Below are 23,031 nucleotides of genomic sequence, written 5' to 3'. Positions count from 1 at the left end.
TGTGGTGGTTTTTGTCAGAGATATGAAGAAAGCTTTGTTTGTAGGCACTAGGCATACCTTTGTACAGATGCTGGTCACAACACAACCACAGCCTGCAAAGTAAGAAGTTAATTTGGAAAAGTATGTTTTTTTTTTTAAGAACCATTAACTTGACTGAAAGAAACGGCACATCTTGTAAAAAATTAAAAGCCAGTTTGTTTACCATCAGTCAGGATGACTTTACTGAAGTTTGCCATGTTTGATGTTTTACTAAATTACTACTTTATTCAAAGTATGCTTTTTAAAATGTACTGTTCAGAAGTTTGGATGTCATTCTGATTTTTTATTATTATTTGTATTTAAAAGAAGACTTCAAGGCTGCGTTTATTTGATCACAAATACATTACAAAATATTAGAGAAATATGTGAGTTTGTGTATTTCAAGTAGCATATTGTATGTAGGGTTGGGCTGATAGACGATGCCATCGTCCATCGCTGATGGCTGACAGACATCACGACGCTAAGCTGACCTTAAAGGGAATAAATAGCCTAGGAAATGGGAGGATAAAAAAAAATGTCAATACTTTTTCTCACAATTATATCATTGAGCAAGTATAGATGACTGTGTATAAATTGCGGCCATCGGGAAGCCACTTATTGAAACTCGAAATTTGATTGCGCGCTCTCATTTTACTTTCACTTTTGAGATTCACCATCACAAGAACTCTATACTATGGAGTGGCAGTACTTACAATACATTCGACAAGATTAGATGTTTTTTTCATTGGTGCTCAGGATCTGCAAATCATTCGTCATCGTCCTATCAGACATTTCTCCTTACTGTCTGTATGTGGTAAGTGAACTTTCATGTGCTGTAATGCAACAGGCTACCGCAAGCAAGCAGCTAACCTTTTAGTGGCTGCGTAGATATGTTATTTGTTTCATGCCTTGGGCACACCCCTAACCCCGCCCCGCCCCGCCCCGCCCCACCCACGATGTCATCGTCCATCACAGTGTTTCACTGTAGACATCGTCCAGTGCCAATTTGGTAGACATCGCAAGACAAGTTGTCCTAAAATCAAAACGAATACCCCTTCTTGTCTTAGCACAACTTTTTTTGATCCACTTCAAATGTTGACTGCGTGTGTGTGTGTGTGTATAAAATGGTAAGGTAATATCTTGATGTTATAAGATATGTTCTTATTTGCAATATACCTGGTTATTGCATGATATCGCATATAGCCTACCTTTTATTTCAATTTTTTGTAGCACATAACATTTTGTTGATGAAACTGCTTCATCATAAATTAAATGGATTATTCCTGACCCCGAGAGGCCAGTGGACTAGAGCATGATGGTCATAAAACGTCTGTGTGGTCCTCCGATTGTGCCCGCTGGCCTTTAATTAAAACAAAAATGGACTTTAATGCTCAATGTTCCCATGACAACCCTCTTCAAATCTGAGGCTGACCCTTCTCTGTAGTGTGAAGCAGCTGTTCAGCTTTATATTGGAAACTTGAAACAGTGCTCTCATGATACAGATCCTAACGCTGTAATGTTCTTTTGCTGGCTTTATCTGCTTGTGTTTTGGAGACTTGCTGTGATGTGACAGGCGTATTAAGCTAGCTCAGCTGACCGCTTGAACTGTGGGTGTGGGGACTCTACATCCTATTTGCTGTTGTCTCCTACGGACTTCTATGTAAGATCTCTGTTTGCTTTCAGAGTCCTGCTCAGCTGACTCAAGTCAAACCATTTTAATGAGTAACGCTCAGAGCGATCGGTTCCTTAAGTTTATTGATTTCACCTTTTTTGTCCACTGCTGCCATTGAGCCAGACCTCCTGAATCTCTTAACCTTTCACCTCTTCATTGACTGAAATTGGTGTGTGTGTGAGAGAGAGAATGAAAGCAAATCTGATAGCGTGTACGTGGAGGAAGAACAGAGTGATGTGGGTAATGTTTACACATTCGGAGTTGGTGTTTGCTGTCATAATAGTGTCTAGGTTGTCACCTGACAGGCTCCATATTGAATGTTTACCTCTTTCCTTGTTGATTCTTTCTTCCACTAATGTGACATTGCTCATATAAACAGTATGTTTGTAGATTCAAAAGTAGAGGTAGCGATATTATTAACTTAACTGTGTTTTGCTAGCACGTTATTCAAAATATGAGTGCCTTTTCTATTAAGAAGCCAAACTTTAAACCGTATCTTGACCAAGTTTGTTTGTCCACTCTGAATGTGAAAATGTTGAATCGCATGACACAATTACAGCCAGACAGATTATAAATATTTAAAATATATTTTCCTGTAGTTTTGCCCAATGAGATTTCATGGGATGGAGCTACAATGCATAAAGAAAATCATACTCACCAAAGCAGTTTGACATTTAACGTGAAAGTCGCTTGCTGCACTGCGTCTTGTCAGGACACACGCACAAAATTTTTTATTTTAATGGTATTTTTATTGATATTTCTTTTTTGAACCAATTTTTATTTTATAATATTTCATTTATTATTTAGAAATATTACAAAGGATTTATATGTAAATGCATTTTAACCTTTATGTGTCCACAAAAATATTAAGCATTGAAAATAATAAGAAATGTTTCTTGAGCATCAGATACTGTAATGATTTCTGAAGGATCATGTGACACTATTGTCAATATGTAGTAATATTTTGCAATATTGCTATTTTTGGTCAGGTAAATACAGCCTTAGTTGAAAATAAGAGATGACTTTCAGAAACATTATACAGACCTCACACTTTTTGTAGTGTGTTATATTATTTAATGCTTAGAATTACAACTGAGCTAGCTTTGCGAATAATCAGACACACTCGGTTACTGTGGGTTTTTCACCCCCTTTGGGTTGGGTTTGTTTTAACTTTCAGAAAAAATGATATTTATCTAGATACTTGTGAGTAACCTGTAATTTGAGCTGCAGTTCCAATCTAGCTTCCCCAGCACTTGTGTGTGTCTGTGTGTGTGCGTGCGCACGTATCCAGCTCTTGTCCCACTAAATTCCGCCCCGGTTTAGCGTCGCCCTCTCTATTTTCAGGTATTACTCTCCCATCTTTTCTCTGAAGGTGCAGTACAGACCAGTCATTCATTGACTGCCAGTCCTACAGGGAAATGAAGCCTCTATCAGCAACCCTCATCTCACATCGCTGCGGCTTTTGCATCCTGCTTTGCATTCTGGGTTTGAGCAGTATATGTCACCCAATTGGTGGGCAATGTTTTGTTTCCCGCTTTATTTTTTACAAATTATCATTGTTTATTTTTGCTTCCTGTTTGTTTAAAATGTATTTAGTATGTGGTTGTAATCTTTTATCAAAATGTCACATAAAACTTATTCCGCCTTTGAAGCAACTGTCCTTTTTTGATATCACATAGGCCACATTGGCTATTGCATTATATTTTAGATTTTGATATTTTTGATACCATAAAAAATTTCATAGTTGTTGTCACCAGTGTCAGTATCACAAAAAACTAATATTAGCCTAAGAAAAAAGAAAGAAACTCAAGCTCACTGAAGTCCAGTAAAGAGTCAGTGATTAAATAAGAATAAGGAACTAATTATAAGCAACGGGACAAAAAACTACAACAAATAATTAAGAAATGTTACATTGTATAAAGCGATCAAATTTATAAAAACACTGCATATTCTTCACTCTGTAAATTAAATATATATTTCTTCTAAAGTGCTAAAGTTACAAATTTAAGAGCAGAGAGAGATTTTCTCTTTTGTTGTTTCGTTCAGGAATATTAGGCTGCTGTCACTTTAAGAGCTGCCCGGATCCAATACATTTTTAAACAAATGTGTTTTCTTTCTCAGCTGTTTGATTTCTCTTAAACTACTATTAAATTACTGTGTTTATGAGGACACTAGCAAAGACGGGCATTTTGACACATAGAAATGTGTGTATTTAAGCATTGAAGGCCTATATAAATCAAAAAAATAATGTTCAATGCTCTTTGAGCATGGTCTTCTCGTCCGCGAGCCTCTCTGACAGCGCTCAGAAACATATAGTAAAATGAATTCTGTTTCAGTGCTGATTGCATTTCTTTGTCTTAAAATCTCTTGTTTTTAAAAAGCAGTGCTTAAAAATGCATGAAACAATACGTTTTCTTGACCACATAGCACAGCAAATTCATGTGAACGTGTAACCGCGGTTGAAACCATAGTCCAAAATCTCTGCCGGATGACAAATATCTGTTGGTTAATCATGTCTACCGGTATATCGCCAACCCCTACTTACCATGGCTGCATTTATTTGATCAAAAATACAGAAAAATTATTATTTTCAATTTGAACATATTTTAAAATGTAATTTATTCCTATTTATTTCTTTCCAATCAAAGCTAAATACATGTAGAACACGTTCCAGTGTCACATGATCCTTCAGAAATCATTCTAATATGCTGATTTGCTGCTCAAGAAACATTTATTATTAAAGTTCTGACACAAACTTTTGAAATTGAGTGAATGTTGCATTATGGAAGTGAAATGTTTCATGTTGACTTCAAGCACACAATGAATTGGTGTTCCCGGTGGCATGAACCTCTGTGTAAAGGTGTACAATTACATGATTCATAGCATAAATGTGCTTTGTGAGTGGTCAGGTGGATATCGTCAAGTTTACTGATTGTACATACAGATTGAAATGCAAGATCAAATGCAAATAACAGTATATAAACTGGTATCGCTGATATTAGCTGCTTGTGTCAGAAGCTTTTTGTCCTCTAACGCGTCCTCGAACTAGTCCCACAGCTTCTGGCTGCTTGTTAAACATGGATGTGGCGTAGAGGTGCCATTCTCATTGTGGATTTGTGATCGGCCCTGAATGTGGCAGAACCAGTTCACGGTGGGCGTGTGAGGTGTATGTTTCAAGTCTACGTTTCGCAAGGTTTTGTGTGTGTTTGGTGCTTGTTTACAGAAACTTTCACAGGTGTAGGCACTCAAATCCAAACTATCGGCTTGACAAAGCATGACTGTGTAAAAGAATCATTTATTATGTCCCCCACGTATGTGGATCGTCGTTTCCCAGCCCATGGGGTTCAGATTTCACATTTAGCTGGTGTTTGTCGCCTCACTAGTGTGTTTGTGTGAGGAAGAGAGAGACCGGCAGGTTGAATCTCTCTCCTATTGTACAGCACATCAAACGCACTGCACACCTGGCTCTTATTGGCTCCACAGACCTCAGCCCTGAACTGCTTGGCTTTTCTTTTGAAGCTGTCCCTGTGTGTGTGTGTGTGTGTGTGTGTGTGTGTGTGTGTGTGTGTGGCTTTCTGAGACCGGGCTCTGGGTGCCGGTGAGAGCTCAGCTGTGGTGCACCCTGGGGAAAGTGATGTCTTTGTTGCCCAGAGAGACGATTATCGGAGAGGCAGCGAGTGGAAGAGTGTCTGCACCATCACTCACTTCTACTGCTCCAACTCCTGCGTATCTTTAGTGTTCTGGTGACGTGCATGTTCGTGTGTGTACGGTTTGTTGAACCCTTGCTCTGCTCACTCGATCAGATGATTTGGGCTGTAGGGCACAATGGGGCCATTTTTCCCTCTTAGATAGCTTTGTGTTTTCTTCTGTTAGGTTTGTCTTTCTCTTATGTCTTCCCAGGTTGTTGAGAGTGTTTACATGTGCACTACTGTACCATTAAGATTTTTTTTTTTTTTAAATAAATTAATACTTTTTTTCAAGAAGGATGCATTAAATTGATCAAAAGTGACAGTAAAAACATTTATTATGTCAAAAAAAAAAAAAATCTGTTTTAAATAAATCTCCTGAATCCTGGAAAATAAAATGTATTACGGTTTCCACAAAAATATTAAGTAGCAACTGTTTTCAATGTTGATATTAATCAGAAATGTTTCTTGAGAAGCAAATCAGAGTATTAGAAATTAGAGATTTCTGAATGTGACTCTGAAAACTGGAGTAATGGAGATGCATCACAGGAGTAAATTCTATTTCAAAATGTATTCAAAAACATTTTGAAGAATGTTGCAGACCCCAGTCATTTGAAAGGTAATGTACAATAAAATGCTGATAATTAAGTTAATCATAAAATCATTATAAAACGTAAGAGATGTTATACAGATTATACTAATTTAAAACCCCCAGGTCATGTAAATACATGAGATGTTGATAAAGTCGCATGCAAAGCGATATCAGGGTAGCAGTCAAAAATGAATGTTAGTCAGGTTTGCCCTCATGACACATATACGAGTCGAAAACGCTAGGCACATTAACTTTCTCTTAAGCTGGCGAACAATCTCAGCGTCAGTGCGGAAAGTGAGGAACTTACTGATCTCTGCTTCATTACAGTTTGCACACATTTTTTTTGTCGCAAACGCTGATCTGCCTTCAAAACACCTGGTAAAAAAGTCACACGATCACATGGGTCATCACTGTTGTTTTGTTAATTTTTTTCATCATTCTATTCTCTCTCAGACCTACTGCATCTAATAGCATGATAAAATAGTGTGTGTGTGTGTGTGTATGTATATATATATATATATATATATATATATATATATATATATATATATATATATATATATATATATATATTAGTTCTTACTATTTTATATATATTATTTTATTTTTTATTTTTTTTGATGGAAATTAAAGTATAATTAATGTAATTTGTTTTTAAAGATATTGTTAACTATAAAACTTGTGCTGTTATGCTAATTCTGAAGGGAAACTCTGTTGTCAGTTGACAGCAATATTACCAACAAGCCATTGTTAACATCTCAATTGCATTGTCTGTAAATTTGCAACAAACAAATGTACAGAGGCCCAATTTTTTATTAGTGGCCTACAGAACATTCTCAAAACAACCTAAGAGGACAGTTAAAAAGGGCTTATTAAAAAAAAAAAAAAGTTATTCCAAATGGTACCATAAAATAACTGGCGCTTTGCAGGATTTTTAAAATCAAATTTAAGAGCTTTAAAGACCTTTTAAAGATCTGCACTTCACTTTTGAGCTTTTAAACAATTTTTAAGAAAAGGGATAAGTTAAGTTAAATATAAGTTATTATATAAATTGAAACCGTTATTATCAATTAGTTATTATATTAAATAATATATAAATATATCTTAGTGTCTTTATTATTATTGTTAAATTATTATTAATTGTTTAGATTTTTATCATGCATTAGCTTTTTGGTCGATCAACTGGTTCACATTTAAAAATATGTAGCAAAAATAGCAGAAGGGTTTATGGAAGAAGCAAATTCGTTCTCTGTCAGCAGGATTCACTTTCAGAACGGCAGAAATATAGCGGTTTCCCTGGTAACAGCAGAACACAAAGTCTCGTATCTATTCGTGCAGCATTCGTGCAGTATCTATTCAGTGAAATCACAGCCTTAATCGTCATATTAATCTATATAGCAGTTCTTGTCTTTCTGTCCCCAAATTTAAGACCTTTTATAATTAAGACTTTCTGTATAAGAGGCAAGTGCAACTCTGGCATCCCCGTTGTTTGTGCGCAGTGATGTGATAGTGATTTAAATAAAATACAGATTTCCAAACATATGGCTATCACCTTGAAACTGTAAAAAGTTCATCTGTTTACCATCTTGAATGGGAAATACTGTTTTCATGGTCAGTTTTTCATTTATTATTTGCTAATGTTAGTGAAATAAACACTGGGAGCGGCTGGAAACTAGCGTCCTCTCTTGGTTGGAGAAAGTATTAACATTATAAACTGAAATTCATCTTTACATGACTGACTTTTCAGATGTTTTAAAATTGATCATCTGAGTCTAATATGATCCAGTGGGCCGTACTAAAAACACTGCGGTCCGCCAGTTACCCATCCCTGATATATATGTGTCTTTTTTTCCCCTAAGGTGAATTTTACTTTTTTTTTTTTTTTTTTTTTTTTTTTTTAATCTGACATCTGTGTCTGTCATTAAATGGCCTGTAAAAATGCAGAAAAGTTGCAGACAATTGCTAATTAATTTAAAGCAAAACAATCATCAACCTCAATCATGATGTCTTCCGTGACACATTTTTTGTGATTAAGTCACAAAGAAAAAGTAAGTTACATTGATTTTTAAAAAGAGAACTAGATGCTTTTCACAAATGTAACCATTGTCACATATGGTTTTAATAGTTTCAATCAACTTAATTTTAATAAGCAATATTAATTTGAATGCCATTCTTTCACCAGTACTTATAGTCTTTAACATGCACTGCTGCGCAGTGATGATGTCCTTTTGTGTGATAACTGTTACTACCTTGAGTATTTTAGCTTGTGTGAACACTGGACTGACCAACCAGCACTTTTATGATAGAGTTTAGCGTGTTTGAGGTTACATATTGTACTACATACAGTATAAAAAATACACACTATACAGTATATACTGCGTACTATAGGCAGTAGGCAGTATGTGAGTATTTCACTCTGAACACGTCCTATTTCTCTCTCGCCTGCAGAGAATGTTCCGGTGGAGCTGCGAGACCCGTTCTACTGTGATCAGTATGAGCAAGAGCACCTGAAGCCTCCAGTCACGCGCCTCCTGCTCTCCCCTGAGCTCTACTGTCGCACTTATGGCCTTCTGCTGGGTGGAAGCCCGGGGGCTGAGGGGCCCCCCAAAGACATCCCAGCACTCCTACAGGTCCTGGGCAGGAAGGGCTTGGCACCCAAAGACCAGAATGCCCCCGTGACAGAGGCCGAGCTCCAGCAGAAGCCCATCAAAATGGTAAGTTGTATGAGCGGTGTCCGCACATTCCTGTCTGAATTATGTACAGAGCTGAGTTTGGAAATTATACAATGGTTTTTGTATCTTAAAACCCAGAGCTGACGTGTTGTCTGCCGCTGAATCGAAATCCAATCCTTAAGTGACTGATTTGAGATGCTCTTCATTGATGGCAGATCCTGTGTACTGCGCTAATAGCCCTCCTCATATGAACCACACCAGAGACTAATCCTGATGTTAGCATGTAGCTAAGATAAAGAGTCGTTATTCAAGTCGAGGCACATTTATTTATATAGTGCTTTATACAATACAGATTCAGATTTCAAAGCAGCTTCACTTTGATAAACAGTGTTTGTTGTGAAGTTCATCAATGTGTCTAAATGAGGTGTTTTAGGAGGGCGTGGACAAGTCATAACTTTTATAAAGAATATGTCTTGGGGTTTGAGACTTTAGTCTTTAGCCTCAATGATTGGGGAAATCCTGAAATCTCAAAAACGTATTTCCAAACTCATCTCAGCAACAAAATCTGACATGAGATGTCCCATAAATGTTGTTTCTAATGCATTAAAAAGCCTCATGTTTTGGGATGGTCCAGCCGAAGACTTGACCAGTTGGTGACTGGCTCTTTTAGTTTGGAGCCAGGACTTATTCTTCTATATTGCGTCACTTTCTCCCATTCATAGATGTATCTGAATGCACTGGGTTGGTATGTCCATATTCTTCTTTGGCCATATCTAGAATTTGTATCAGGAACTGCCCATGATGGCAAAAAATATTGTCTAGGCAGGAACCTCAGTAGGTTTTGGGACACAAGCGATGTATCTATGATTTATTGAGTTTAGATGTCTCATTGTAGTCCAGCAGCTCAGAACAATGGGATATCAAAGCTGATTTGGCCAGCCAAAAGTCACAATCAATTGACCTTCTTTGGATTAGGACACATGTGGATGGTTTCACTGCAGCACTGGGGGATGGTTTCTGGAGATAAAGGGGGTTTTGGGGAGGGGCGGCTCTGTTTATGCTTGGATTCCAGGGATTATAGCATATAAAGCAGCTGCCCCTCTCCAGCAATGCCCTGAGTAGATCCAGCTGTAAGGGACAGGACAGTTATTGAAAAACAGCATGCTAAGCTCAGGCTCACTGGGATGGGCGGAGAGACACAATGCAGGGGCTGACAAATAGTGGCAGGGTCGAGGGATCAGGCCTTAAAACAATAACCAGACAAAAGACAGCAGACCCTGTACTGATGTAGCACTTTCCTCCCTGTCAGAGAGGATCCTTCTCTCAGCAGGAAGGGCTTTAATGGACACTAATGGAGTGTTTGATTCTCCTTGGGCCCAGAGCTTTTTACATTAACTGTAGAGTTCCTCTTACCAGGATTTAACCAAAACATACTACTGTAGGTGTTAGACGTCAGTGTTGTTGGATATCAATAAGTCATGATTAGTGATAGGTCAGTACATCAGACAGGTTGATTAATCAGATGATTTAATACAGTTGTCTGTTTACCTACTTGGCAGAAAGGTTTTTTCCCTTGTGTCAAGTACTAAAACTACCAACATATTAGTAGATGCTGAAAATTTTTGTACATGTATACTGCCGTGCAAAGGCAAAAGACCGTAACTTCGATTTTTGTCGAAAAGGAGTTATTGCTATTTTTGGGACATTCAAGACATCCTTTATCATGTGTATAAGTATCTTGAGTCAATTTTGTGGTTTTTCTGAGGAAATAATGGTTCGTCTCAACCGTAACTTCGAAAAGCCCCGGAGAAACCTAGGCAGAGCACCGTATAACAGCAGTTTTACACATCCATTATGATTATTAGCATTATTTCTTGCTTCCTGGCGTTCACATCAACAAGTAGTTGTTTTTTTTTGTTATGTTTCATACAAATCAATATAAAAGCAATATGCAATATGTCTAGCTTTTTTATGTTACTGCGTATAGCAAATAAATTGGTATCAACTACTAAAAGTTACAATAAATACAGCAAACAGAAACGAACAATTTTTTTTAAAACAGCAAACAGAATTACTAAAACGAACACATTTTTTTACTAGAATATTATAAAACGATACAAAAAGGAAATTATTGTATTATAAAAATGGAAAATATAAAAATAAAACGTGATTCAAAATGTAAACCTATAATGATACTAAAGTAACACTTTTTTATTTTCTGAAAGAAACAAGGTGTCACATGTATTGCTCACAGATAAACTAATTATAATAACAGTGGTTGCATCGATGACCCTACAAGACCTTAAAAAAGCTGTACCCTTTGACAAATTTGGCAAAGAGATCATTTTCGACCCTGTTAACAGCCCTACAAGCCGTATGGATTTTTTTTTTTAACCATTCTCTGCAGTGACCCATTTCTTGCTTTGTCTCGCCCCCGTTATACCCAATTTAAATTCTGTGTATTTGTTCCAGCGTCAGTTCTCCAACAGAGCCATCTCTGATGAGTGCTGACTCCTCTGAGGATGCATGATAGTGTGTGGTGCCTGTGGCAAGTGAATGTTCAGCTCTGCTGTCTCTGTCTGGGACTCCGGGTGCTGGTGTCATGATGTGCTCGGTGAGCTGTGCCGGTGAACTCTGGGCTCATCTGGTGCTGTCTGGCTGCTCGTGGTGCGCTTCCTAGGCCTGGCTGTGGGGGCGACTGGCTGGCTGGCTGACTGCTGTAGCAGTGTGATGAAAGTGGGTCATGATGTAGAATTAGGATGGAGAAGCAGCAGTCTGAAACAAGGCCAGTAAACAGCTTTGGAGCTGTAGTCTGTTTTAGCAATGAATATGCATAAAATTTGGCATACTTCCTGCACAAAAAGTGTGACAACTAAAACTTGATGTACTTACACTTGATGTATTAAATTCTTTTTTTGGCATGCACCATGATAATACCATAGTATACCATAGTCCCATGGTGTTACCATCTGATCATTCATAATTGATGAACTTTGCAACATTGACATTATTAAATTTAATCAACAGTGAGCTGAATAATGACAATGTTGTTTTCTGTAGAGCTGCTTAACAGCTATAATTGATGAAACTGATGAAATTTGCAACACTTATTTTGCTGTTTATTTCTCTTTGAAACAGTCTGTATTGTATAAAGTGTATACAAATACAAATGCATACCTAATGCAAAGCACTTTTTGTTTTCCACTCTATGTGGAACAGGTAAGAGATAATTCCTTCTGAATGAAGGAACATCTGGAGATTGCTGTGACCTTCCTAGCTGTTCACATCTCTGCAGGTTTGACATTTTCCGCTCGAATGCGGAGCAGTGCCCAGCCCCCATAGAGGATAAAGATCTGTGAAGATTAGTGATAATCTGTGATCCAGACTCGGCGTCATCATCCAGCTGAATATTAACAACCAGACATGCCACATTTCAGTTCTGTTCATCTGATCTGAGACGTGTATTTCATTTCATTTCATTTCATTGATAAAGGAAGCAAGGTGTATCACAAAATGCTTTGATTGATTTATAATCTGTGCGTCCATCTACAATACCATCAATGATAATCTGTGACCCAGATTCAGCATTATCATACACCTGAATGTTAACAATAATATTAACTGTTCAACTGATCTGAGAGGTGTATTTTATTACTTTATTTCATTATTTTTAATCCTATTTTTTTTATTGTACACTGAACAAAGTTATAAATGAAACACTTTTGATTTTTGCCCCATTCTTCTTGAGCTGAACTCAAAAATCTAAGACTTTTTCTATGTACACAAAAGGCATTTTAGAGTGGCCTTAGATCTTTGAGTTCAGCTCATGAAAAATGGGGACAAAAACAAAAGTGTTGCATTTATAATTTTGTTCAGTATATTTTAATCTTGTCTTTAATCTTATTTTAATCTTAATTTTAAGTTTGTTATTTTAATATATTAAAAAGGAAATATTACTTAGGATTTTATTTATTTATTTTTTTAGCTTATTTTATTTTGTTTTATTTTATTTTATTGAACAAGGAAACAGTGTTTCACAAATTGCTCACTGATTCATCGGTTTATAATCTGTATGTCTATTTTTGTGTAGTATTATTAATTCTGCAGTGCTGTTAAGGGCTTCCTGTGAGCTGCATACATGTAGTTCCATGAGAGACTCAGGTTGCTGCTGCTGTTGTTTTGTTTGTTTAAGATATTCTGGAGGAAATTGTAATAAATGGCTGGAGTTTGTTTAACCAGAACTAAACTGGGGAATTTGGAAGTCAGATTATTGCTGTCTACTTCCTTAAGTTCCTGTACAGCTGGAGCTGCAGTCCGCAGTATTTAAGCACTGCTTTGTGCTCTGCTGCTTGGTTTTGTTAATAACAAACACAACTGATTTTCGTATTCGAAATGTTTACAGTGTGTGTGTTTATATGCATGTGCTTGGAGAATGAGTTCATAAGGTCCAGGGCTGCAGGGTTTTCTGTAAATCACCCCCTGCTGCACCCCTGGCCCTCTTATCCTCCTGTCTGTGGCACACTGAGGGCTGGGGGTTAGAAGTAAGCATCTGTTTTCCCCACACAGTTATAATAACCACAGTGAACTTTGTTTTGCCTTTGTCCTGCCAGTGGAGTATTTTGGCGGTCGTCACAGGACTGCCTGGGTTTGTGGTGACGGCAGAATGTCATTAGGACTGGCTGTTGTGTTACCTCAGGATTTCCAGCTTCATCGGTGTGCTCTAAGCTGTGGTGAGGTGCATTGTGGGTCATACTGGTTGTTATGGTGATTTGGCAGACTGGCTGTGCTCTGTGTTCCAGTGTTGGTCCCGCTCCCCTCTCATTAGGAAACTTGTGATTCAGCTTAGCAAGTCCTGGAGTGTCGGGACGGGAAATCCAAGCCCCCTCCCGTCTCCTCTCGCTTTCATTCCTTTCTTTTGTCGTGAACTGCTCTCCCCTCCTCTCTGTATAATTACTGTACCGCATAACAGAGCTTGTGACCTTTGCAGTAGTTTCTTACCGATCAGACACAAAATAATTTTTGCCCTTATATTGGGCAGGAATCTGCAGATTGTTTTTTTTTTTTTATTATTATTATTTGTTAAATGGGGCTTTAGTGCACTCTTATTTTCAGCTGTAAGCATGGTCAAATTAGCCAAAATAAATATATACATTTCCATTCAAAGGTTTGCAGCCTGTAAGGTTTTAAAAAATGTTTCTCCTTTTTTTTTTTTTTGCTCACCAAGGCTGCATTTACTTAAAAAAAACAGTAAAACTGTAAAATATTATTACAATTTAAAACAAATGTTTTCTATTTGAGTACATTTTGAAGTGTAATTTATTATGTGCTGATTTGCAGTGTTGATTAATGTTGAAAAGAGTTTTTGTGGAAACTTACGCTTTTTTTTTTCTTTTCATTGGAAATACATTCAACATTTTTTGATGACTAGAAAGTTCCCAAATACAGCATTTGAAATGGAAATATTTTGTAAAATTAAAAGTGTCTGTGCTGTCACTTTTGATCAATGCAAAATTATTTTATTGCAAGTTGGCTGAAAACCCTTTACCCAATTTGGTGTCCCTGGTCAAAAATGACTGGCCTTTAAATATAGCTTATAAATCTCTCATCATAATTAAAAAAAAGCATTATTTGTGGATAATTTTGGCAATGTTTACTCAAAAACTGAGCATAAGCTCAGATAAGTGAGTCCTACGATTAATCAGTTCCAAAAAGAAACACAAAGCTGGTCCTATTCGAAAGAGAATTATAAAAGATTTAATCAAATATTTGTTAATAATTTATTAAATAATTTACAAAAAAATTATTTTTAGTTTTATTCCAGTGTGATAACGTTAGCAATTTCAGAAAATCCTCTCCATGTCAAAATGACCGGAACACAACATTAGGGTTAAAAGAAAAATCATACTGACCCCAAATGTTTTTTTTTTTAATGCAGACAAGATATTTAATTTGGACTCTTTTTGTTGTTCTTCCCATCTGTGCTCTCTTTGCTTATTGCTTCCATATTAAGAAAAGCTCATGGGCATTTGTTACATGTTTTTTGATGTATACTCGAAAAATGATCTTTGACTCTTTTATTGCCACTAAATACAACACTTGTGTTATCATCCCGTTTCGCTTTGCACCAGAACATCTGTTCTTAAAGCAGCACAGAGATCGGTTGAAACCCTCCCACTGTGGCTTATTCTCACGAACACGGGCCCCTGGCTGAGCCAGTCACTGGAAGCCGAGGTATAAATGCTTTCTGACAGAGCTGCTCCTCCCTCGGCTCTCTGCAGAGGTCAGCACTTCAGTTCACGCTCGGAAAGACACCGCCGTTCAAGTGTGTCAATGTACTGAACAGGATAAATGCATTACTGGCTGCTTGCAAAGGATGAAAGCTGCATGTATTGCGTGTAAGGGGGCAGACACTGGTTGGGACAGATTAGCATTAGCCGTGTGTGGTAGAGTAGGGGTCCGCATAAGGGAATGTGTTCCTCTGACCTGTTTGACTGTTTGAAAGTTAATGATTATAGCAGGCTGAGTATAGCCAATACGGAAGGCAGTGAAGAGTCAGGTGAGGACATTCATATTCACAAAACAGCTATGAAAAACACGACTGGAAACATGTGGAAGGCAGCGTGTGTTTTATTGATTTTTGTCCAAGTCTTTTGTTTTTGTCTTAAAAACATGAAAAGAACCCTTCTGAAAATGTCTGACATTGCTCCAGCTGATAGTGAATGATTGTCTTTGGCCATGTTTGTCTTCGTCATAAACCAAAAGGAAATCTGTTATTTTTGTCCTTGAAAAATGTCCTTTCATTTCTGTGAAAACTCAACCCTCTGGCTGATTTTGATTATGGAAAGACTGTTTACCCTCATATCGAGTCAAATGGCCCTCAAGAACCACTATAGTGACCTTGTGTTCCCATTGTGTTGCTGTGTTAGTGAGTGTCGCACAGTCTGGGTTATATTTTTATCCAAAATCAAGATTATATTTTGTTTTTTGTATAGCCTAATGAAAATTCATATTAAAGTGAAGCTTTGGGACATTAACATTTATTATTTTTACTGTAATGCCAAAACATTACTGTATTTTTATTAAATTCACTATAAATTATTTATACTTTTGCATTATTATTATTTAAAAAAAAAATATGACCCAAACTATTTGAATGAAGTTATTTTGATGTTTTTATTCTGAATTTTAATTTCTATTGTGTGTTGTTTTTGTCTCGGTGGTTTGGGTTGCAGATAGTAAACGTCCCCTAGTTGAAGTGCAGAAAGTAGTTAATGGCTTAACCCTCTTATTGCAGCTAAGGTGCTCTCCATGACTCAGCTGATAATGTGGTTGGGTTGTTTTTAATGGGCTTGGGCGTGAGCTGCCTCACTGTAATGGACTGAGAGGATGAGGAACAGTCCTCATCATCTGTGTCCTCTGTAGGATATCATTTCTGTTACAGCGTCTGGGATGATGTTATTAGATAAGAAAGATGGGTTTGTGAGTAGTGGTGAAACAATACCAATACATCAGTAGTCGATACCAATAACAGAGTCACAAATCTTGATGCAAATTAGCTACCACCGGAAAACAGATATGCAAATGAGCACACTTCTTTAATGTTTGTTAATGTAACCTTACCTTCCCAAATGGTCATTTTGTCATTGAACATGTGCATGAATTCACAATATGCTAGTTTAAAATCACAAAATGACATAATTACAATTGATTTTTAACAACAGTTTGGTCCCAAAATAACATTTTGTTGTTGTTCTTTGCACACTCTCATTGGGTATCCGATGTGCTTAGAAAACCCAGCACACACACACAAACACACATTGTCTGCAACACAAATGTGGAATGCTGGGGGTTTGGAATTGCAGTCCCCATTGAGCTGTTCTGCAGCACTGCCCTGTATCCTGGAGTCTGTCACACATGAGTCATACTGCAATATATCATTGAGAGAAGAGAAGAGGAGGGAGGGGAATAATACTGCTGCAACACTTAAAAAGAGAAAGGAAACAGTAGGAAGTCAGTATTGAATATTGATTCATGTCTTGCTGTTTGATTACACAGTGCTTTAAGGATGCATTACACAGCAGAACAATGCATATGCATACTGTATAAGTCATGGCAAATTATTTTTCACACTTATGCAGAAAACCAAACATTCATCTTCAATAAAGAATCTCCAGTCCTGTGGCATTAGAAAGGCCTTGCTTTCTGATGCTGTTCTGAATGTTATTAGACGGTGTTATTACATTAGGCGCATTAGGTCAGTGTTCGAAATGACAGCTGGGTTTTCTCTATGCTCAGACAGTCCTGTTTGTTTTCCTCTGATTGGTACAGAGTGCCCACTTGGAGTTGATGGATGCCTTAATGGCAGTGGGTGCCATGGAGACGGTGAGCACAGTCTTGGCGACTGGCAGTTCGGAGCTGCTTGGTACAGATGCAACCTGGGACAGAGCCCTGCTTTCCTGGGTGAACACGGTGAGTGTTTTAATGAACTTAAGCAACAGAGTTTCTTGGAGCTCAAATAACTCCTATAAACTCTCAAAACCCATAAATCTAACTAAAAAGAATCATTTACAATGTTTAAAAGAGTAGTAAAAATGTAGCTAAAACAATTTACTTCATTTACTCACTCGTTCCAAACCTGTTAGACAAAATTTTCATTCTTGGGTGAAGTATACCTTACACTTCCCTGTTTACATGTACTAACTTCTATGTAATATTACTGGCCCTAAAATAGAACCCTGTGGAACACCTTTGCAAAAGACACTCTGGGTGTGTGTTTCAACAAATAAAGTCATGAAGACTACTTTAAATTTTTACTTTGATGTCATTGTCATAAGGTGTTTTTTGTTTTTTCTTTTGTGTAGCTGAATCAAAAACTGAAAGAACAAACAGAAGGCACACAAAATGACGCATCTCAGCCTAGTACTGAACCAGAGCCTGTTCAACCTTCGGTAAGAAACACTCATAAACAAACAAACATACAGACTTGCTCTCGAAAAGCTCAAAGGGCACACGTGTACGATAACTTGACCCCTACACCTCTACACAAACAGTCACTTGTTTTCCTTAGCAGCACTATCTTTTTCCTCAAGGTCTACTTTGCTGTCTAAATACCTATCCTATCCCCTTCCTCGCTTCCCCTTCTACCTCTTTTTCCTCGCATATTCCTTCACTTCTTTCTGACAGTGTCCCACCCGCTGGTACTGGAAACTTGTTCCTGTAAGTCTTTCTCTTGTCTACCATTCCACCTTCTTTCCTCCATTTTCCTGTCCTAAATCCATATAAATCTGTCCTCTTTCGCCCCCTGCTGGCAGTCAAGGCTACATAAATGGAATTTGATTCCTTTGACCCTGTTTGGACAATTAATCTAAATCATGTCTCAATTTTAGAGTCCCTCCACCTCATATCATGGACATTTATGCATCTATTAGATGAAATATTAATAAGTATAATAATAATAATGTCAATAACTTGCAGTATACCTGTAGAATTGTGTGGTGTTTATAATAATAGAAAATAAAAAGTATAGATGCAACTTTTTGTTGATAGCCTGTATATCTTATCTTGGCACATATGTATCCTCTACGTTGCACTGCGGTTTTTCAGAGATGTAGTTGTAGTTTCGTTGCATCAAGTCCTTGTTCTGGCACTGTAGATTCTGCATTTAAAAGTTACATGGATTTCTTGAGGGACATGACTTAGATTTAGATATATCCTCTGAGTGAACCAAAATTGGAGTCAGGAGACAGTATTGTTTAGTATCGCAGTTTTCTGAGAACACTTCTTCCATTAGAGGAGTAGTATTAGTTGTCTCAACATCCTGCATCATCATTTGCATTACAAAAAATAATCCAGAAATAAACATGGAATTTAAATTAAACCATAGGCTGTGGTGGTTAAGTGAATATAGTGTGTCTGTGTTATTAGTGCACTTATCTCCTAGTGCGTGTTGCGTGTATCAAGTGGAAAAGGTCTCTACTGATGTGTTAGGTGTTGGCTGTTCACACAGCTGCCTCTGTTCATTGCTCTGAACTGTTGAAGTCTAAGTCTCTGGAGTGTTTGCTGTCCCACTTCCCGTTAACAATATCCTTGCTGTTCCTCAACTTGGGTCTCATTCGCTTTTACTGCATTTTGTCTTCATGCACTGCTTGCATGGATTCTTTTTTTTTTTTTTTTTTTCTCTCTTGGACATTTATTGCCATCTGGTTATCTTTAGTATGCATTTTTCATTTGGTGTTTGTTTCTTTGATATGAATATGTTTCCATCTCTATTTTAGCATTTACACAACATTCCCTGTCAATGAAAAATAAACAGTTTCACAATAACAGTATCTAGTAACAAGCAACATAGCACTTTGTCCAATATTGCAGTTCAACACACTATTTTTCTTGTTCAGATCCGGTACAGGAAGGACAGGATGCAGACTAAGCTCAAACCCTATTTTCCTGTGGTAAATGAAGTGAAGGATCTCTCAAACGGATGTGCTATTGCTGCAGTAATTCACCATTACTGTCCTGGTCTACTGAGATTAGAAGGTATGGTCACATTTCACATCTGAATCTGTCATTTTGTAGATGTGTAAGAAATTGATTTCATTTTTTGTCCTATTAGATGCATGTATGAAGGACTCCATGTCTGTGGCTGACAGCCTGTACAACCTACAGCTGATTCGGGAGTTCTGTGACAGCTGTTTGAAGAGCTGCTGCCCTCTAGAGTTGGAGGATATGCTCTACAGCCCAGCAGAATTAAAGGTATATAGAAACCTAAACTAAAACATGAAGAGGAGAGGGAGTCAGTATATTGTAGTACAGTTAGTAAAACCAGGTCAGATTATGTAGTGTGTTGATTGTTAAAATATGTTTCTAAGTATGCAGTAGGCCAGTGCACCAAAAATGGGGCCATAGGCTTGCACAGTGTAGCATTTTTTTCTTTACTATGGCGAATCAGACACTTTAAGAAAGGCTTTACACCATTCAGTAACAATAAGTGTTGAAGAAACATCAACTGTGGATTCACTTCACATGATTATAATGGGATGATTTTTAATAAGAATACAGTACTATGGGACATACTATAGTATTTTATATGTAGTGTGCTTTTCTCTTTCTAGACAAACATACTGAGCTTTCTGGCAGAGCTCTTGTATTGGTTTGAGGTCTCAAAGCCAGAGTTTGTTCAGCCCCTGCAGGACTCTGAGCTGACTGGTAAGTGTATGTCTTGATGTGTGAATAGTTTATTTTCCTGTAGATTTGTAAATGTGTATGTTCCTTTTTAGATTTCTTCAGTGACAGTTAGTTAAAAAGGAATGTGTAAGATGAAGTACTTTTTATTCTTGTAGAAACATCTGGAAGGACCAGAAATGGCAACAGCAGGTCAAGCAACAGGTACAACTGAATTTTTGCCATTTGGTTGTATAAATGGCATATATATATATATATATATATATATATATATATATATATATATATATATATATATATATATATATATATATATATATATATATATATCAAGTGGAAATATATATATATATATATATATATATATATATATATATATATATATATATATATATATATATATATATCAGTGGAAATATATATATATAGATATATATATATATATATATATATATATATATATTTCCACTTGAGATATATATATATATATATATATATATTTCCACTTGAGATATATATATATATATATATATATATTTATTTATTTATTTATTTATTTATAATATAAAATTTGAAATCATAAACTGTCAGAGTTGCTGCTAAGAACGCACAAAATTTATATCAAATTTTTTTTTTTTTTTTCAAATGATCACTTAAATGAGCCTTTGTAAAATCAAGGCCGAAGCTTACCGTGATTTATTTGTTTTTTATGTGCCAGTGGTTCTCCATCTATTTTCAAAATGCCTTTCCTGCCCATCTCTTCCCCTGTGACTGCAGCAACAGGTGAGGAAAATGTGCTGTTACTCTGTCCTGAGTCATCATTTGCCATTATTTGTTTGTTCCATTCTTTGTAATGTGTGTACACACTGTGTTTATTTTTGTTCACATAAAGGAAAAATTACATGATCTGTGTTTGCATGTTGTATGTGTCATCCAGTCATGTGGTTGTTTGTGTTGTCTCTATGATCAGGATCTCTGACTCAGTCTACCTCAATGTCTCATGTAGAGGCACCAGGAAGAACGTGGACTAAGAAACCACTTAGGTAAGTTACTTCAATGTTTTATGCATTTTGTTTTTTCTTATCAATATTTTTAGGGAAATTAATCTTTTTTTTTTTTTTTTTTTTTTTCTTGATGGCTCTTCAGCCGTCCCCTGTCCTCTGCTGTGTCCTTTAGTATTCCTTTTGGACTGGACAGTGATGTGGACATTGTGATGGGAAACCCTGTTATAACTCGATCTGTCAGTTCGGACAATCTTAACCCTGCTGGTCAGTCCATGACACATGTCCCATACACACCCCCAGAGGACCTCAGCCACTTGCTTAGTAAAGCTCCTGGGCCTAATGGCCCTCAAAGAGCTTCTTGGGCCACTCGAACTCGTCCGATGCTAGCTGAAGAGAACGGCATTGATGATAGTGAAACAGGAGAGCTACCAACCATTGAAGAGGCACTGCAGATCATCCACAACGAAGAGAAGATGGAGCCTCGCCTTCACCCGGACGGGGCACCCGATGGTTTCTACCTGCATTCACCAGATGATTCAGCAACTGCTAGACTTAATGGCAGCCCAGTGACTCTCAGCTCTTCAGCCCCATCCCGCTCAGGAATGCTCTACCACCGATCCTCAGGAGTCCCGCCAGAGCCCAGCCGCACCAGACACCCCTCAGAGGGATCCAGAGATGACGACTCCGTATTAAGAGATGGAAGTGTGGATTCGGATGCCTCGGAAGATCTTCCAAAAACTCACTCCACCCCTGCCACACCCGCCTCAGGCCCTCGCATAACACAACCGCGTGGTGAAGAGACACCGGATAGCGGTGTTAGGATGACCAATTTTGCCAAACGGAAGAAGAAACTTGTTTCAGAGCAGGTACGACCCAATGAACCACAGGCCCCACAGATGACTACATGGGCCAAGAAATCAGAGGAGAGTCCCAGTAAGAGTCCTGCTCTCAGCACTGAAATGTCAGAGCTAGGGGCGAGGCTGGAGGAGAAGCGGAAGGCTATTGAGGCTCAGAAGAAGCGTATAGAGGCCATCTTTGCCAAACACCGGCAACGGCTGGGAAAAACTGCCTTCCTGCAGTTAAAGAAGGAGCAGGAGGATGGGGAAGGACGTCAAGGGGAGGTTGGTACCTCCTCTGTAGAAGATGATGTCAGCCGTTTGGCACTAGAGGAGAAACTGGCACGCTTGGAGAGCGAGGAGCACCAAGAGGAGGAACAGTTGAAAAAGGGCCCCTCAGTAGAAGAAGAGGGGAATATCAAGCCCTCTGTCCAACAGGACCATCCAGTAGAGAAAGAAAAAGCTGGAGTAGGAGTTCCTGGAGGAAAAGGCACGGCCCCTCTGGGAGATTACAACAACGCTGTGTCTAAACTAAGTGCTGCTCTCAATTCTCTCCAAAACGATATGCAGCGCCTCTCGGAGCAGCAGAACCAGCTGATGAAGAAGAAGGCAGATCCTAACAACCAGGCTTGGGTCATCCCACCCAGCTCCAAACCCTCAACACCTTCTCGTTTGTCAAGGGAGTCCACTCGTGACCTGCCCTCTGCCTCCTCTTCTCCTTCCCCATCTCGCAGGATTGCAAGTCACACCGCTCCCCCCAAATCACCTGCATCCCACCGTAGGGCACAGTCTGCACCTCCAAAGAGCCCCAAACTGCATCACCACCCTCGGCCTGCAGAGCTCAAGACTCCTGTTTCCACAAGAGTTATAACTGCCCCTCAAAGTGTGGACAACCTTCCTCATTTGCGAAGAGTTTCCCAATGGCAATGCAGGGATCAGAACTCATCCTCTTTCAGCATAGGTACCTCCAGTCAGAGTGAGTCACGCTCATCTTCGTCCCTGGCTAGACCAGAGGACAACTTCTCAGACACCGGCTCCAGTGAGGACCAAACAATCTTCAGTATGGATCTGGATAGCGGATCTTCACAGATTCTGCCCCGAAAGGAGCGACAGGGTGGTGGCAGCAGCTCAGGTGCTCCTTCTGAGTGCTCCTTTGAGAGTGACATTCCAGCAGCGGGTTTCAATGGCAAGCGCAACAGCCTTATCGAGATCTCACTGTCCTCTCTCAAAGCATTAGAGGGTGAAGAAGCCGATCAGGGCCAGGATATCTTCTCAGATTCAATGAGCGACCAAACAGAGCCGGAAACTAGGGGTGGAGTTGGATTCTTCTTCAAGGTTAGGGGAGAATCACATGCTAAACTTGGAGACATTTA

General features: G+C 38.2%; 1 protein-coding gene across 2 annotated transcripts in view; it reads left to right on the top strand.

Annotated features, from left to right (window-relative positions):
* camsap3 (calmodulin regulated spectrin-associated protein family, member 3) overlaps nucleotides 1-23,031 on the top strand; it is a 36,442-nt gene that overhangs the window by 5,652 nt on the left and 7,759 nt on the right. For both annotated transcript variants that reach the window (XM_042719754.1, XM_042719753.1), the window contains exons 2-12: nucleotides 8,417-8,682; nucleotides 16,969-17,109; nucleotides 17,502-17,588; nucleotides 17,824-17,856; nucleotides 19,035-19,173; nucleotides 19,250-19,389; nucleotides 19,749-19,842; nucleotides 19,977-20,022; nucleotides 20,537-20,601; nucleotides 20,789-20,861; nucleotides 20,965-22,993. In XM_042719754.1, coding sequence (XP_042575688.1) covers nucleotides 8,417-8,682; nucleotides 16,969-17,109; nucleotides 17,502-17,588; nucleotides 17,824-17,856; nucleotides 19,035-19,173; nucleotides 19,250-19,389; nucleotides 19,749-19,842; nucleotides 19,977-20,022; nucleotides 20,537-20,601; nucleotides 20,789-20,861; nucleotides 20,965-22,993 — 3,113 coding nt within the window. The remainder of the gene's footprint in view (nucleotides 1-8,416; nucleotides 8,683-16,968; nucleotides 17,110-17,501; nucleotides 17,589-17,823; nucleotides 17,857-19,034; nucleotides 19,174-19,249; nucleotides 19,390-19,748; nucleotides 19,843-19,976; nucleotides 20,023-20,536; nucleotides 20,602-20,788; nucleotides 20,862-20,964; nucleotides 22,994-23,031) is intronic.

Source organism: Cyprinus carpio, chromosome B3 (genome assembly GCF_018340385.1).
Source record: "Cyprinus carpio isolate SPL01 chromosome B3, ASM1834038v1, whole genome shotgun sequence".
NCBI lineage: Eukaryota > Metazoa > Chordata > Actinopteri > Cypriniformes > Cyprinidae > Cyprinus > Cyprinus carpio.
Note: the sequence above shows the minus strand (reverse complement) of the source record. Positions and strands in the feature narration are given on the sequence as shown.